The sequence below is a fragment of the Mustela erminea genome, chromosome 1 (assembly GCF_009829155.1).
Source record: "Mustela erminea isolate mMusErm1 chromosome 1, mMusErm1.Pri, whole genome shotgun sequence".
Lineage (NCBI taxonomy): Eukaryota > Metazoa > Chordata > Mammalia > Carnivora > Mustelidae > Mustela > Mustela erminea.
Genome location: NC_045614.1, coordinates 49,658,896 through 49,675,219, shown reverse-complemented (window position 1 = coordinate 49,675,219; position 16,324 = coordinate 49,658,896). Strand labels below are relative to the sequence as shown.

General features: G+C 37.7%; 1 protein-coding gene and 1 pseudogene across 6 annotated transcripts in view; both read right to left on the bottom strand.

Annotated features, from left to right (window-relative positions):
* Positions 1-16,324, bottom strand: part of GRM7 (glutamate metabotropic receptor 7) — an 888,308-nt gene that overhangs the window by 282,369 nt on the left and 589,615 nt on the right. For all 6 annotated transcript variants that reach the window (XR_004281484.1, XR_004281485.1, XM_032325977.1 and 3 more), the window contains exon 6: positions 10,053-10,253. Coding sequence is in view for 4 of the 6 variants with exons in the window: in XM_032325977.1 (XP_032181868.1) it covers positions 10,053-10,253 (201 nt within the window). In the remaining 2 variants the exon portion in view is untranslated. The remainder of the gene's footprint in view (positions 1-10,052; positions 10,254-16,324) is intronic.
* LOC116566959 lies at positions 2,217-2,947 on the bottom strand (annotated as a pseudogene).

The window sequence follows — 16,324 nt, the reverse complement described above, 5'->3', positions numbered from 1 at the left end:
CAGTTCTATATCTCAATATTTCTTGATATTTTATGCTAATCTTCCCCCCCTTGTGGAGAAAATTAAATGCATTATTTCCCAGAGACCATCTAAAGTTGTATTATTATTTTAGTTTCCACTTAATTATCAAATGTGGTTAATAAAGAATCATTTCAAAAATAGCACTTTTTTTTTAAAAAAGAAATCTGAGAGAATTAAAATGCAACTAAACCAAAAACTTTACTTAAATATGTACTTGGATATTGATCACATTTAAACATATTTATTGCTGACCATGTCTAATTTATATAACCAGTCTAAAATGCTTACCAATGTACACGTAAAGTATTTAATAAATTTTTTTTTTCAATCTGCTATGTGGGTCTTCTTTAAAATGTGGGGCTTAGATGAAACCCATTATTTTGGCAGAATTAGACACTGAAGTCAACTTAAAAAGATGAATACATTTATTGAGAGAGAGAGACAGAGAGAGAGTGTGTGTCTGTGTGTAACCTTTGAAAGTTAGATGTGAGTGAAAAGCTCCTTAGTATTAACCACATGGACCAACTGGTAAATCATACACAGAGAATGAGAGATGTGGGTTTGGGTTACTTTCAACAACAGTTACAAAGGATTCAAGAGCTGGCAAACTGAATGCTGTTTCTCTCATGATCCCTTGGAAATAGGATAAACACCACTGGCCTGAGGGTATGTGACTCTAAGAGTATCTTAGAGTATTAAGAGTATCTTAGAGTATTAACTCAGAGTATTGATATTTTGCAGAGGAAACTATCTATTTCCTTTTACAAGGAAATTAAGGATCATTTATAAGCTGAAAGAGAATCACTAAGAACAGAAGTTCATTTTGCTATTTTTTGTTGGAGAGGGGTAGGGTAAATTCAGATAATAAGCATGAAGCCCTTTTGATAATTTTCATTATAAATTTAAGACCCTAATGATGATAAAGTTCTGCATTTGATTAGCAGAGTCATTACCTCCTGCAGAAGCTGGGCCAACATGGTATTTGCATCAATAATATGCATGGGGTGGGGAGTGGGGGATAAAAGACATGTTAACTAGAAAAAAATAACCTAAAACAGGAAGGAAAAAAAAAGAAAAAAAGCACCTATACTTAGGGAAGCAGGCATGGTGCTGAGTGGCCACACAAGAACAGAGTTAGGAAATGGATCCAAACAGCGTGACAATATATTAGGTTATCAGAGACATACAGAATTGCAATCCTATGCTGAAGCTTACCTCTAGTGGAAGAGGGAATTCAAAATATAGGCAGGATACAGAAATAGCTAAAGAACTCCATACCATCCTCCAACTGCCGAGCATAGGATTTTATGATACTTTGTTATTGAAAATGGAAAAAAAAAAAATTGGAGCTTATAGTAGTCTCAGTACTGGCTCCCCAAATATTTCCATGTCCTAATCCCCAGAACTTATGAATGTTATCATACAAAATGAGAGATTTCTGGAGATATGATTGGGAATCATGAGATGGGAGAAAACTATCTTGGATTATTTGGTTAAACTTGGAGAAATCATAATGATCCCTCTAGGAACGAGGGAACAGGACTCAGAGGAGGAAGGATTTGTGATGGTCAAACCAAGGAGTTAGAGTGATGTGAGGAAAGGTTCATGATCCCAGAAGGCCAAATGGGCCCTCACAAGCTAGAAAAATCAAGGAAACCGATTTTTTTCCCCTACAGCCCACAGAAGGAACCAGCCCTGCCTTCACCTTAACAGAGCCCAGTGAGACCTGTGTCAGACTCCCAAACTAACAGAACTGTAAGATCATAAATGTATGTTGTTTAAGCCACTAAATTTATGGTATTTTTTAAGGCAGCAATATGAAACCAATAAAGAGCTAGAGAACACAGAACATCAAACTTGTTAATTTGACAGGTGACAAAGTATACTTAGGTTTAAAAGGGGGACATTCCTTGCCCCAGAGTGTCTCAACTAACGAGACTAAAATAGTCCTTAATAACTGGCTTTGGAATCCCGAAGAAGGGGTTTAAATTCCAAGAACCACCTTCTAAGTGTGACTGTTAAGTTATTCAGTCTCCTTCAGGTTCTGAATATCCCTAATGCTACCTTTCTCTAATGCTACTAATCTCATGTTAGTGAGGATTTAGTGTAATTAAGTATATAAACTGCTTAGTTCCATGCCTCTTATGTAACAAATGCTCAAGAGACGGGAATGGTTTTGTGTATTGTTTTTGTTTTCAAAACAAGCTCTGGCCAGTTATTAAAGAAAAAATTTGTGTGATTTACTTTTCACCAGGCTGTGCTGGCATGCTTCTAATGAGAGCAGAATCAACTGGATTAATGATAACCAGTGTGCTTACTCTGTAGTATTTCCCACATGCTGTGCCCATCTCAATATTATTACCACTGTAGTGATGATGTACACCAGTTCTAGCCACAGGGCATAGTACTCGATTTCTGATTTCCTCAGAACTGGGCAGTTGGTGAGGATGGTCAGCTTCGCTTTGCCATGTCTGATTGTTTTGAGAGTCTGCACTTCCCACTTTTCACAACAAGCTGGAGCCTAGGTTTATTGATCCCAGTGACTTTTTCATCTTCTCATGGCCACTGTCTTCCTGCCTTAGGTGAGGGACAGTCCCACAAAGAGTAGATGCCAAGGTGGCCAAGAGCGAGAATTATCATTGTTTTATTTGTTGGTATCTCAAGACGAGAACACCCATCTTCAGATATTTAGTTTGTTGTGCACCAAAGTTGTCTCTCCTAACTCATATCTTATTTGAATTTCTCCATCAGTGTAATTTTTTTTTATTTTCTAAAGATTAGATGACAGCTCGTTCTGAAGATGAGCTGTGATCTATAAACAACATTACGCTGGTCTCACCAACTTGAGTTAGTGGGTGCATCTTCGTTGGCCAAGGGCACTATTTCAATTTGCTCCTCCTCTGTCTTACCTAAACACTATCCCCATAGCTCACAAAGGCACCCAATTTTATCACAATAGAAAGCTCTTAAGCCCTCTCTGTATGCTAATCAAACTAAGCTTTTCCAGTAGAGAGGGGGAAACACACACACACACACACACCCATCAATAACAAAAACGACTTTTTTAAAAATTTTTTTTCAGCATAACAGTATTCATTATTTTTGCACCACACCCAGTGCTCCATGCAATCTGTGCCCTCTATAGTACTCACCACCTGGTTCCCCCAATCTCCCACCCCTCGCCACTTCAAACCCCTCAGATTGTTTTTCAGAGTACATAGTCTCTCATGATTCACCTCCCCTTCCAATTTCCCCCAACTCCCTTCTCCTCTCTAACTCCCCATGTCCTCCATGCTATTTGTTATGCTCCACAAATAAGTGAAACCATATGATAATTGACTCTCTCTGCTTGACTTATTTCACTCAGCATAATCTCTTCCAGTCCTGTCCATGTTGCTACAAAAGTTGGGTATTCATCCTTTCTAATGGAGGCATAATACTCCATAGTGTATATGGACCACATCTTCCTTATCCATTCGTCCGTTGAAGGGCATCTTGGTTCTTTCCACAGTTTGGCGACCGTGGCCATTGCTGCTATAAACATGGGGGTACAGATGGCCCTTCTTTTCACTCCATCTGTATCTTTGGGGTAAATACCCAGTAGTGCAATGGCAGGGTCGTAGGGAAGCTCTATTTTTAATTTCTTGAGGAATCTCCACACTGTTTTCCAAAGAAGCTGCACCAACTTGCATTCCCACCAACAGTGTAAGAGGCTTTTTAATACTGACTTTCTTCTTTCGGTGAGCATTCTAAGTATAAGGAGAAGAAAGAAAATCTGGATTCCACATGTTATTAGCAAGAAGATGAGAATCCTATCATTTTGCAGGAAGATATTAATATTCATATGCTCACCTTTCTTTTCTTTCACATTGGATACTAGGATTCATGTTGTGCTTTGCTGTAATTCAACAGCTTCTATTCATTAAATAATATGACTTGAGCTTTTCATAGTCTTTGAGAAGAGAGAGCAAGAATATTGGAGGCCTGGGGCTCCAAAGGATCTCTAGCTCACCAGCTAAATATTCATCAAAATGAGACACACTGCCTAATCTTTCTCTCTTCTTACAATCTTTGTTAGGAGAAATGATTCTTGTCATGCCCTTTCCATTCTCATTAAAGTTCATGCTTTAAAAAAAATTAAGGCAGAAGAGCTGAATACTTTATCTAAGTGATGACTTGTAATAGCATATTGTGTGGCTTTGACCTTTTTGATGGATTCTATAATGCAACAGGCTTATTATTTCCAGGGTTTTCTTATGCCATAGCTCCTATTTAACAGCATCCCTGAACTTCTTGAAAGAGAATAAAAGGGATTATGTTTAATGAAGACTTGAAAACTATATTTAAAAAAAAATCAAAGAAGTCCAGAGAAGAGAAAGAAGTTATCAAAAGAGAAGTGATCATCTGCAGAAAAGTCCACAGCTATCAGGGCCAGGACACAAGCATAGAATGGTGAAGGAAACAAGGCCCCTTGCCAAGCTAGGACACTGAGAGGAAACCAGATGACAGAAGGTATTTGTCATCAATATCCTCTACTGAATTAGAGTATCTGAATAAAATTCCTTTCTTCTAGAGCAGAATTTGGGATCTAGATTGCCCAGATGACGAGAGTCCTTTGCATCAAGGTATTTACATTTTCTCTCACTTTACCACCCCATACCCAGATTCCAGAAATGCAGCACTGATTTGTGTTTAATCATCTATTGTTACTCAACAAACCACCCTAAAAATTAGTGCTCCAAATAATGACGACCTGTATTTTGAAATTTGAGCTGGGCTCGGCAGGGACATCACCTCTCTGGTCCTCATGTCAGTGGGGGCAGCTTGAAGCTCACATGCCTGATAATTGATGCTGGCTGTCAGCTGGGATCTCAGCTGGGGCTATGGCTGCCATACCCTCATATGGCCTGTTTGAGTTCTTGGCTTCCTCCCAACATGGTGGCTGTTTCCATAATACTAATGTTCCAAGAGTATCAGGCAGCAGTCCCGTTACTTTTATGCCCACATGGTGTCACTTCTGCATTAGTCATAGGCTCCCTCAGATTCAAGGGGAGGGAACCTAGATCTTACCTCTCAACAAAGGAAAGCTAACCTCATTTTTCAAGAACACATGAGATATGTCTTTCTTACAAAACATAGCCCAATCCGATGTGTTTTCTGGAAACTAACACATGTAGATACAGACACATTTCAGGTTAACTACTTTCATGATACAGCAATTCTCTAAGATTAGATATGTGGATAACAAATTTGTTAAATTTGCATATGCAAGTAGTGACATTGAGTTGGATGGGCCAACACAGAGATAACTAAATCAAATTTAGGCTCAGGTCACTGCATTCATTTGGGATGCAGGAAAAAATGGCTGTAAGTAATGAAGAAAAAATTAGCCATCTTTTCTCTTGGTGCATAAAAGGAGGTTAAGTACTTGGTGAACCTATAACAATACTTTCAGGGCATTTTCTTACTTCCTAAATTGATGCTTTGGTAAATGTGAATTTCAGAGTTATTAAATTGTACTCTACTGGTCTGGAACAAAACTCCCAGGGGTACAAAAAACTTCAAACTAAAGTAACATAAGAGCACAATTAAGCTTACTGAGACAAAGAAAAATCAAAATCCTCCATAAAACATGCAAAAAAGTCTCCATTCTGTCAGCAGGAATGATGCAGTAAACCCTTCTTCTCAGACACTTAAATAGTAGTCAAGGGAGAAAGTTGTGGAGTTAGGAACATAGGGACCAAGTATGTAGCACCATCACTACATACGTGTCTTTGAACATCATTGTTCCTAATTTCTCTATTAATTTCCTTATCTATAAAAAATTAAGGAAAACAAGAGAATCTGAACAATTTTGTGTTTTGAAATTTAAGCCAGCCAATACAAGTGAAGTACATAGCACAGGTTTTGGTTCATAGTAATCATTTGAAAACTTTTTGTCCAGTCCCTCTGGCTCATCAGTGGGAAAGACAGTCTTGACTAAATGAGTCTACAGAAACCTAGAAGAAGAGTCAGTGAAAGGTCACAAAGGACATTTTTAAATCAACTTTTTCATTAGTAGGGTAAGAATGCCCAAGCACTTTCACAGACCAGAATGCAAAACCACAAACTGACCATAACACATATGATAAGCAGCTCTGTTTGATAAATAATAGAGTTTATATGCATTTACTTCTGGGGAATTATATATTTTAGGATATTCTTAGAATTTGGAAAAACAATAACAAAAGATTATTTGTGGTTAAACTGTTTTTCTGGTTTTATATATGGTCATTTTGGTCTCCATCTTAAATAAGAAACTATTAGTTCCAAAATTGGATATGGTTCCCCTTCGTCCACCTGCAAGGTAACTCCTGAATGACTGACGTAGTATTGCGAGCTTAAATGGATTATTATTTACAAGAAGAGAAGATGATTTTTTAAACCATAATGTAATAATCTAATTCAGGAAATAAACATTGATTTAATACCATTTGAAACATATACAATTTTAAAAAGTTCTCACAATCAACAAACTAAAAGGCAATCTATGGAATAGGAGAAGATGTTTGAAAATGACACATCCATTAAAGAATTAGTATGCAAAGTATATAAAACTCAATACCCTAAAAGTATTCTATTTAAAAACTGGGCAGAAGACATGAGGAGACATTTCTCCAAAGAAGACATACAGATGGTCAACAGACACATGAAAAGATGCTCAATATCACTCAACATCAGGGAAGTGCAAATCAAAATTTCTCATACCTGTCAGAAGGGCTAAAATAAAAAAACTCAAGAAACAACAAGTGTTGGTGAGGATGTAAAAACAAGGGAATCCTGTTGTACTGTTAGAGGGAAAGCAAAATGGTTTAGCCACTGTGAAAAACAGTATGGAGGTTCCTCAAAAATTAAAAATAGAACTACCCTATGATCCAGTAATCTCAATATCGGGTATTTATCCCCAAAATACAAAGACACTAATTCAAAGAGATACATGCACACCTATGTTTATATCAGCATTATTGACAATAGCCAAATTATGGAATTAGCCCAAGTGTTTATTGATAGATGAATGGAAATAAGATGTGGTATGTATATAGAATGCAATATTTTTCAGCCATAAAAAAGAATGAAATCTTGCTGTTTGCAATGGCATGGATGGACAAGAGAGTATAAGGCTGAGTGACATAAGTCAGTCAGTGAAATAAATGCCATATGATTTCACTCATGTGGAATTTAAGAAACAAAACAAATGAGCAAAGGAAATAAAGAGACGCAAACCAAGAAGCAGAACCAAGTGACAGTTACAGAGGAGAAGTGATGGTGGAATGGGTTAAATAGATGATGGGAATTAAGGATTATATTATCATGATGAAAAGAATAAAATAAAATGACAATTAAAAAATTCTTCATTGTCCCATTAATGTCCTTTAGTATAGAATCAATCAGTGTTCCCACATTACATTAATAGTAATGTCCCCTTAGTCTCTTCAGTCTGGAATAATTCCTCCTCTATCTTTATCTTGACTTGGAAAGTCTTAAAGAGTACCCATCAGTTACTCTAAAAAACGTCCTTCAATTTGGATTTCTCTGATGCTTCCTTGTGATTAGAGTGAAGTTACCCATTTTTAGCAATAACACCTCAGAAGTGATGTTGTAACATTCATAGGGTATCAAAGGTAAGTGATGTCACTAAGGTTCATTATTGGTGATGTTAACCTTGATTATCTTGTTAAGGTGCTGTCTGTCTTCCAGGTTTCTCCACTGTTAAGCTATTCTTTTCTCCTTTGCAATTAATGTTTCTTGGTGGAAGGTACTTTGAGGCCATGCAGAGGCCTTGTTTCTGATCATACTATATCCCAATAATTTTAGTATCCACTGATGGTTCCTGCTTAGAACAATTAGTAGAGGGGTCCTTGCAAAATGGTGATTTTGAACTACCATCTATCATTACATTATACTTCTTCTGCACTTATGTATTCAGTTCAGTTATTTATTTCTATCAGTATGGACTCATAGATGTTTGTTTCATTCTGTTAGTATAATCCATTATTGCCCTCCAGTTGGCAAGTGTGGTCTCCTTCAAGTTGGTTCCTGGACTCTTTCAAAATCCCCCCATCAGTTTTTGAGCACTCTTACTTTCTGACATAACATGATGCTTCAGACTCATCTTTTAAATGTCCTGGCCCTTGAATCTACAGTTATTCTAGACAGCCCTCATGCTTTTTAATGGATAGTGTCTATATAAATAGGATGTGGGTACTAGGTGTCATCTTTTCTACCAGGGTGTCATTGCTCCTAGACCTTTCAGTGGCCAGAACTAGGCAACACAGATATGTATACATATATAACATACACATATCTATTTCTCTATCTACTTATCTTCAGGCATATTAAAAGCTATGAGTTCTGGTGTATCTGGGTGTCAGTCGGCTGAGCATCTGACTTAATTTCAGCTCAGACCATGAGCTCAGGGTCCTGGGATGGAGCCCCATGTTGGGCTCCATGCTCAGTGGGGATTCTACTTGAGGTTTCTCTCCCTCTGCCCTGTCCTTCCACCATAATCCCCCACCTTGCTCAAACACACACTCTCCTCAAAATAAATAACTCAAAAAAGAAAAAGAAAGCAAGCTATGAGTTCATGCAGGTATCTCCTATCCAAACACAACACAGCATTTCTTCCAGTTCTCTCTCATTCTTACTAGTAATTTTTTTTTCTGACTGTAAGAAACCTAGCGCTCATTATCCACAATATGCTTCATTATTTTCTGAGTCCTCTTACATACATAAATTATTTTCAGAATTGTGAACCCACAAGTTTACTAGCTATTGTACAATAGTTGTGTATAGCTATTTTTGTCTTTGGTCTTATATAGAATATAGTCAAACTGTGTTCTGAAACTACCCGTGCTCATTTTTTATCCTCAAACCCTTCAGCATGGTTACATCACTCATTTGGACATAGTTAAATTTATTTATTACTCTCTATATTGAATTTTGAGTTATATCTATGTGATGGTTAACTTTCTGTGTTGTCTTGACTGAGATGCCCAGATAGCCAGTAAAATACTATTTCTGGGTATGTCTAATGAGGGTATATCTAAAAAAGATTAGTATTTGAATTGATAAACTGAATACAGCAGGTGTCCTTCCCCAAAGTAGTGGGGACATCGTTCAGTCTCTTACGGCTCTGGCTAGAGCAGGAAGACAGAGGAAGGGCCAATTCACTGTCTCTTCTTGAGACCTGTGCCTTCTCCTGCCCTCAGATACTGGTGCTCCCAGGTGTCTGGCTTTTGGACTCAGATCAGGACTTAAACCACAAGCCCTCCATTTCTTAGGTGTTTAGACTTGGACTGAATTACAATACCAACTTCCCTGGTTCTCCAGCTTGCAGCCTGAAGGTAGTGGGACTTCCCTCTCTCCATAATAATGTGAGCCAATTTCTATAAGTTACTCTCTTCTGTATATCTATATATATCCTATTGGTTCTACATCTCTGGAAAACTCTGACTAATGCAAGCCACATTTGGGTTTATTTTAACTGTTTAGTTTTTGATACATGATGTATTTATATGTTTTAAGAGTCAATACTATATGAAAGATACTATCAGAGAAGTGGTATTTCTCCCTTATGCCTTCTACCCTATTTGCCCATTTTTCCTACCCTTTTAGGTAAACAATTTGTATCAGGAATGTGCCTAATCTGGAATGTAGTTATTGTGGCAATTCACAATCATTATTTCAAACGACACAGACACCTGGAGCAATGGTTCCTTTTCTTTCCTCTTCCCCTTCCCACTCCTATGGATATTCATGGAGGAAGAATCTAGCTTTCTGCAAGTATCTTTCTATTTGGGGGAAGAGAAGACAAACCATAGCTCCCAAATATTCACTCATTCATTCATTTACTCATCATTCATATATTGAATTAGCCATTTGAAGTCATATAAACAACTGGGCTTTTGCAATAAATAATTCAACTACATAACTTAGGAAACACACTATGCCAACACTTAGAATTCCAAAAGCGTGATTATTTAGAGACTCACCATTGAAATTAACATTGCGGATATATTTCAACAACTTCTTGCCCCCAGCTTGCTCCATCTCTGGACAGACGCCTCGGTAGTCAGCACAGAGATCTTTGTTCATATGATGGAGGGCATGAGCCATCGCATAGACTGCATCAATCACAAACTGAACTTTACCTTCCTGTTCATAGTTGGAATCTTTTCCAATTCTCTCCTGTCCTGCACATTAAAACAAGAAACACACACACAGAAAGATTGGTGTTGAGTAAAATGTCTACATTTGCATTTACTTTCAACTATACTAAAACAAACAATGTTTGGGGGGATACAATTGTGCAAAGTACATATCTACGTTTGGCTACCTTATTAAGTTGTTTTGATAGTGTTTGGTATTTGACTTGGTAGCATTAATCTTTTTCATGTAATAGATAAATTTTAGAAGCATATTCCAAAAGATCACAATGACAGCTTTTCTAATAAGCCAACACACTGGTCAAATATAGCAGTTCCATAGAATAAAGGGATTGTTGGGATTAAAGACTGGACTTCAATATTAAAATCTTCAAAGTTCACTCACTCTATAAAGGTGATAGATCAAAAGAAAAATGACAGAAAACAAACTGAATTCCACACCTAAATTTCAATCTTTTTCTATATACCTACTCCATCTTTTGTCTGGCTCAGTGTTTGGTATTACTGGCAACTCAGGTGCTCAGGATACAAATTGTCATTTTCTTATTCCTTCTTTTCTTACTCTTCACCCTCACATTATCTAATGAGGAGCCAAGTTCTATGAATTCTAGCTAAGTAATACTTAACAGTTGTAGCCACACTATGAGCCCCATTATGCCCTTCTCATCTTCCATTAGGATGCATTGCTAGATGCCTCTCTTCATCTATTCATTCCTCCATATTCATCTTTCCAAACCACAGAGCTTATCACCTCACCCTCAGGCTCAGAATTCTTCCATGGTTCTTCATTGCCTACAAAATAAAATTCAAATTCTTTCCCCTGACAAATGAGGATGCTCATCACTTTGCCCTGATCTGCCTAATAAGAAGTGACATTAAATGCCCTTCACTGTGTTAGAAATGTTATATGTTATTTTTATTTCATTCTTACTTTATGAGTTAAATATTATTTATCTTTACTGTATAGATAGAAAAGGTCAGCCTTAATAGAGATTAAATTACTTCCCAAGACCACTTGGGAATAATCACTAGAGTGATTATGACAGGTCAAATCTGTCCAACTCCAAAGCCCGTATTCTTCTTAATAGGATGGACTTACACAAACCTTTCACCAAAAATTTTTTGTTGTTGTAGTTGTTCCAGACAGATAGGGTGCTCTTTTTTTTCTGAATACTATTGACTCTAATGTTAAGTTACATTTGCTCATGTTCTTGTCTTTGCCAGGAACATCTTGCCTCCTGCTGTCACTCATCACAACCTAATTTCAACCTAATTTTCTCTCTCTGGCACGATGCAATGGTTGCCTACACTTAGTCCCTCAATCACATTTAAGGATTTTCAAGAAAAATTTCAAATCTTTATTATAAAATTAATAGTAGCACTATATTTTAATGTTCTACCAGTTTCCCATAATTTTTTCTTTCTTCCCCTTATGTCACCAAAAGCAAACACAATATTTAATATTTAGTAGATTCTAAACCATACTTGTATTAAATTATGCATTCATTAACCACCTGATACCAGGAACTCTCTTTAGACTTCTTGATCCTTTAGGAAGAATAATTATCCACAGATTGAATTTCACTTTCACAGCAATATTTCCCAAATTGTTTTCTATGGCACACTTCTATAGTAAACAAACAAGAGGAATTCTACCACCCCAAAACTTACCCCTGCAAAAGAAAAGATTCCTGATAGACACTGCATTACATATTTTTAGATTTGTCAACAGACTTTTCCAAAGCATTTAATGTTATGAGAAAAATTATAATCTCTAAGAACAATTTCCCAAATTTGCTTGAATTTGTATTTTTCCTTTTCAGACTACACATTAGTATCTCATAAGGTAGCCACTCTGTTTTATATAGCTATAGAGACATAAGTATCTATCTATACATAAATATCTTTCTATATATCTCATTTAAATATCAATCAACCTCGTGCTTACTGCTTACATGCTTACTGGTTCTTAATGATACCGTTCTGAAGATTCATTTGCTCTATTCAATACTATAATGTTCTTAAAATATCGTGTCTAACACTCTAAGTATGTGAATAGCATTTTGAAAGTTGTTTTTCAGGGCACCTGGGTGGCTCAGTGGGTTAAAGCCTCTGCCTTCAGCTCAGGTCATGATCCCAGGGGCCTTGGATCCAGCCCTGCACTGGGCTCTCTGCTCGACAGGAAGCCTGCTTCCCTCTCTCTCTCTCTGCCTGCCTCTCTGGCTACTTGTGATCTCTGTCTGTTAAAAAAAATAAATAAAATATTTTTAAAAATTTTTCAATTTTTTACTTATTTTGGTGGTGGAGTCTGAGATACGGATTGGTTTGTTAAAGGGTAAGTTTATATGTATTTTTTGCTAAATTCTGACACATTCTCTATGGTGAGACTATACTATTTGCTCTCCTACCAACAAAGGCTGAGAGTGATCATTTCCTAAGGACCTCAGTCAAAGTATATTGTGGAACCTGATTTTATCAATCATATAGATACATGTGAAGCACCTCTACAGTATATTTTCATTTGCAATTTTCATAGTATAGGGAGGATGAACATTTGTGCATATGACTAAGAACCATTGTATTTATTTTTCTTTAAACTGTTCATAAAGCAACCAACTTTTATAAAACTTGGTCATTTCCTTGTCTATTTTTACAGGCTTTTTTAAATTAGAAACATTAACTCTGTGATTAACTTGCAAATCTTATTCCTAGTTGGTCATTTTTTCTTACTTTCTTTACATACTTCTTTTCCAAATAAAATTTTTAGATATAAAACTTCCTTTCTTTTCAGTTTTGTTATTTTAAATTCAATTAATTAACATATAGTATAATATTAGTTTCAGAGGTAGAGAGGTCAGTGATTCATTTGTCTTATAAAACACCCAGTGCTCATTCCATCATGTGCCCTTCCCTTAAAACCCATCACCCAGTCAGCCCATCCCTCCACCACTCTCCCTTCCAGTAACCCTCAGTTTGTTTCCTGTGATTAAGAGTCTCATGGCTTGTCTCCCTCTCTGATTTCATTTTGTTTTATTTTTCCTGAGTTTCTTTCTTTCTTTCCTTTCCTTTTAAAATTTTATTTCTTTTTTAATTTAATTTTTTTTTCAGTGTTCCAAATTTCATTATTTATGCACCACACCCAGTGCTCCATGCAATACATGCCCTCCTTAATATTCACCACCAGGCTCACCCAACCCCCTATCCCCCTCCCCTCCAAAACCCTCAATTTATTTTTCAGAGTCCACAGTCTCTCATGGTTTGTCTCCCCCTCCAATATCCTCCAACTCACTCTTCCTCTCCATCTCCCAATATTCTCCACGTTATTCCTTATGCTCCACAAGTAAGTAAAACCATATGATAATTGACTCTCTCTGCTTGACTTATTTCACTCAGCATAATCTCTTCCAGTCCCATCTATGTTGATACAAAAGTTGGGTATTCATCCTCTCTGATGGAGGCATAATACTCCATTGTATATATGGACCATATCTTCTTTATCCATTTGTCTGTTGAAGGGCATCTTGATTCTTTCCACAATTTGGCGACTGTGGCCATTGCTCCTATGAACACTGTGGTACAAATGGATCTAAGAACCAGGAACATACTGTATGTTCGGTTCTTTGATGTGCTTATTGATGTTATCAGGCTAGCACACTCCTTTTATCCATTATATATTCCATGGAATTAGTGTCACTGGATTGCTTCATTCTGCTGTTGTAATTATGCCAACTTTTGTGTACAAACTTGAGCACAGAGGCTGGAATTTGAGGGGAAGGGTGTCAGTTTGAGTCCTTGTCATTCTGAGGTAAAGGTGTGTTGACTTGGCATTGAGCAGGTGGCAGGCAGTGCATGCTGACTTGGGCAGGAGGGTGGCTGGACTGGATTTGGGACCCATAGGCCAGTGCCATCATGTGTGATGTGGATGTGACTGGTTTTGCTCCTGGCCATGAATTCTTTTACTTTTGTTTTCTGGGAAACTCTCTCCTTCTATTCTGAATGAAAGCCTTGCTGGATAGGGTACCCTTGGCTATAGATTTTGGTTTTTTCCTTTTAGCACTTTGAAAATATCATGGCACTCCCTTCTGGACTATAAAGTTTCTGCTGAAAAATCCACCAATTGACTTATGGGGTTTCCCTTATATGCAACTGCTTTCCTTTCTCTTTCTTCTTTTAAAATTCTCTCTTTATTACTACTTTTGACTATCTTATTTACTCTGTGTCTCGGTGCAGATGTCTTTGGGTTGGTTTTGTTGAGAGCTTTCTGTGCCTCCTGGATCTGGATTTCTCTTTCCTTCCCCAGATTCAGGTTTTCAGCTATTATCTCTTCTGCCCCCTTTCCTCTTCTTCTGGGATCACTATCATCTGACTATTATGCTTGACAATATTACTGAGTTCTTTGGGTCTATTCTCATCTTGCATATTTTTTTCCCTCTCATCTGCTCAGCTTGATTATTTTCCATCACTCTGTCTTCCAGCTGATCCATTCTTTTACTTCCTCTTGTTTGTTACTTATTCCAGGTGGTCTATTTTTAATTTCAGTTAGTAAGTTCATTACCTCTAATTAGTTTTTTTGTTTGTTTGTTTGTTTGTTTGTTTAGGTCTCCTATCTCTTTGTGGAGGGTCTCATGGAGGTCCTGCACTTCTTTTTCAACTCTAGTGAGTATCTTTATGAGCATTACTTTAAATTCACTGTCAGACTATTACTTATCTCCATTTTGTTTAGATCTCTTGCTCTGATTTTATTTCGCTCTTTGATTTGGGACATATTCCTCTGACTCCTCATTTTATCTATTGTGTGGTTGGTTTCTATGTGTTAGGAAAGTCAGATATGTCTCTTGTGCTTGAACATAGTGGCTTTATGAAATAGAGGTCCTATAGTGCCCCATAGTGTAATGACTCCATCTCACTGGAAAATAGTGCTTCAGTGGTGTCTCCTATGTGCGTTGCTACAGGGGTGTCCTGCTATTGTGATAGAGCTGTGCTTGCCTTCAGGCCAGCCTGTGATGTTCTCTCGCTGGGCAGATGCTGGTGCCTGTGGTGTCAGTGGGCTAGTACAAGGCTGCCTTGGGCTTGAGTTGAGTCAGACCAGGTGTTTACCAGAGATGAGGTAGCACCAAACTGCTGTGCACTTTCCCTGTGTTGTCCCCTGAGAAGATTTATTGGTGGGTGGGGTTTGTAGTCAGGCCAGCTACCTGCCCTAGGCTACTGCTGGGGTTGCAGTCAGACTGGTGTGTGGTTATCTTCCCCTCACCTCTCCTTAGAGTGGTGCTGGCCCTTGTCTGGGCTGCTTGCATCCTACCAGGTTTGAGGCACTGCTTTGATGGAATCCTGCCAAGGCATATCTGAGGGGTTAAATTTCACTGTGGCCTCTTGTTTATATCTGGCAGCTGAGAGTCTGTTCTGCCAGTCTTTGGGTTGCTTTCTGGGTTATTTATGCTGATGTGTGTGTTCTCTAGGTGGCCACGTGACATAGGTGAGCCCAGGGTCTTCCTACCCCACCACCTTCCCAGCAACCTCTCAATATAAAATTTTTTAAAACAAGTTTTCTTTTTCTTTTTTTTTTTAACTTCTAGGTTATGAATTTCCACTCTCAGAACATAGAATATTCCACCCATATCTTTTTCTAATACTTGCACAATTTTGCTTCTAAAAGTTAGATAGTTTAGGGCTCCTGGGTAGCCCAGTTGGTTAAACATCTGCCTTAAGCTCAGGTCATGATCTCAGGGTCCTGAGATTGAGTTTCACATCAGGCTCCCTGTTTAGTGGGGAGTCTGCTTCTCTTTCTGTCTCCCCTGCTCATCCTCTTTCTATCAAAAATAAATAAATATAATCTTTTAAAAAAAATGTTAGATATTCAAGGAGCACCTGAGTGGCTCAGTTGATTAAGCATCTGACTCTTGATTTTGGTTCAGGTCATGATCTCAGGATTGTGAGAACAAGCCCCACTTTAAGCTCTGCCCTGAGTGTGGAGCCTGCTAAGATCCTCTCTCTCTCCCTTTCTCTCTGGCTCTCCTCCCCTACCCCTGCTCTTGTGCATGTTTTTTCTCTCACTCCCTCTCAAAAAAAAAAAAAAAGTTAGATATTTGATCCATTTCAAA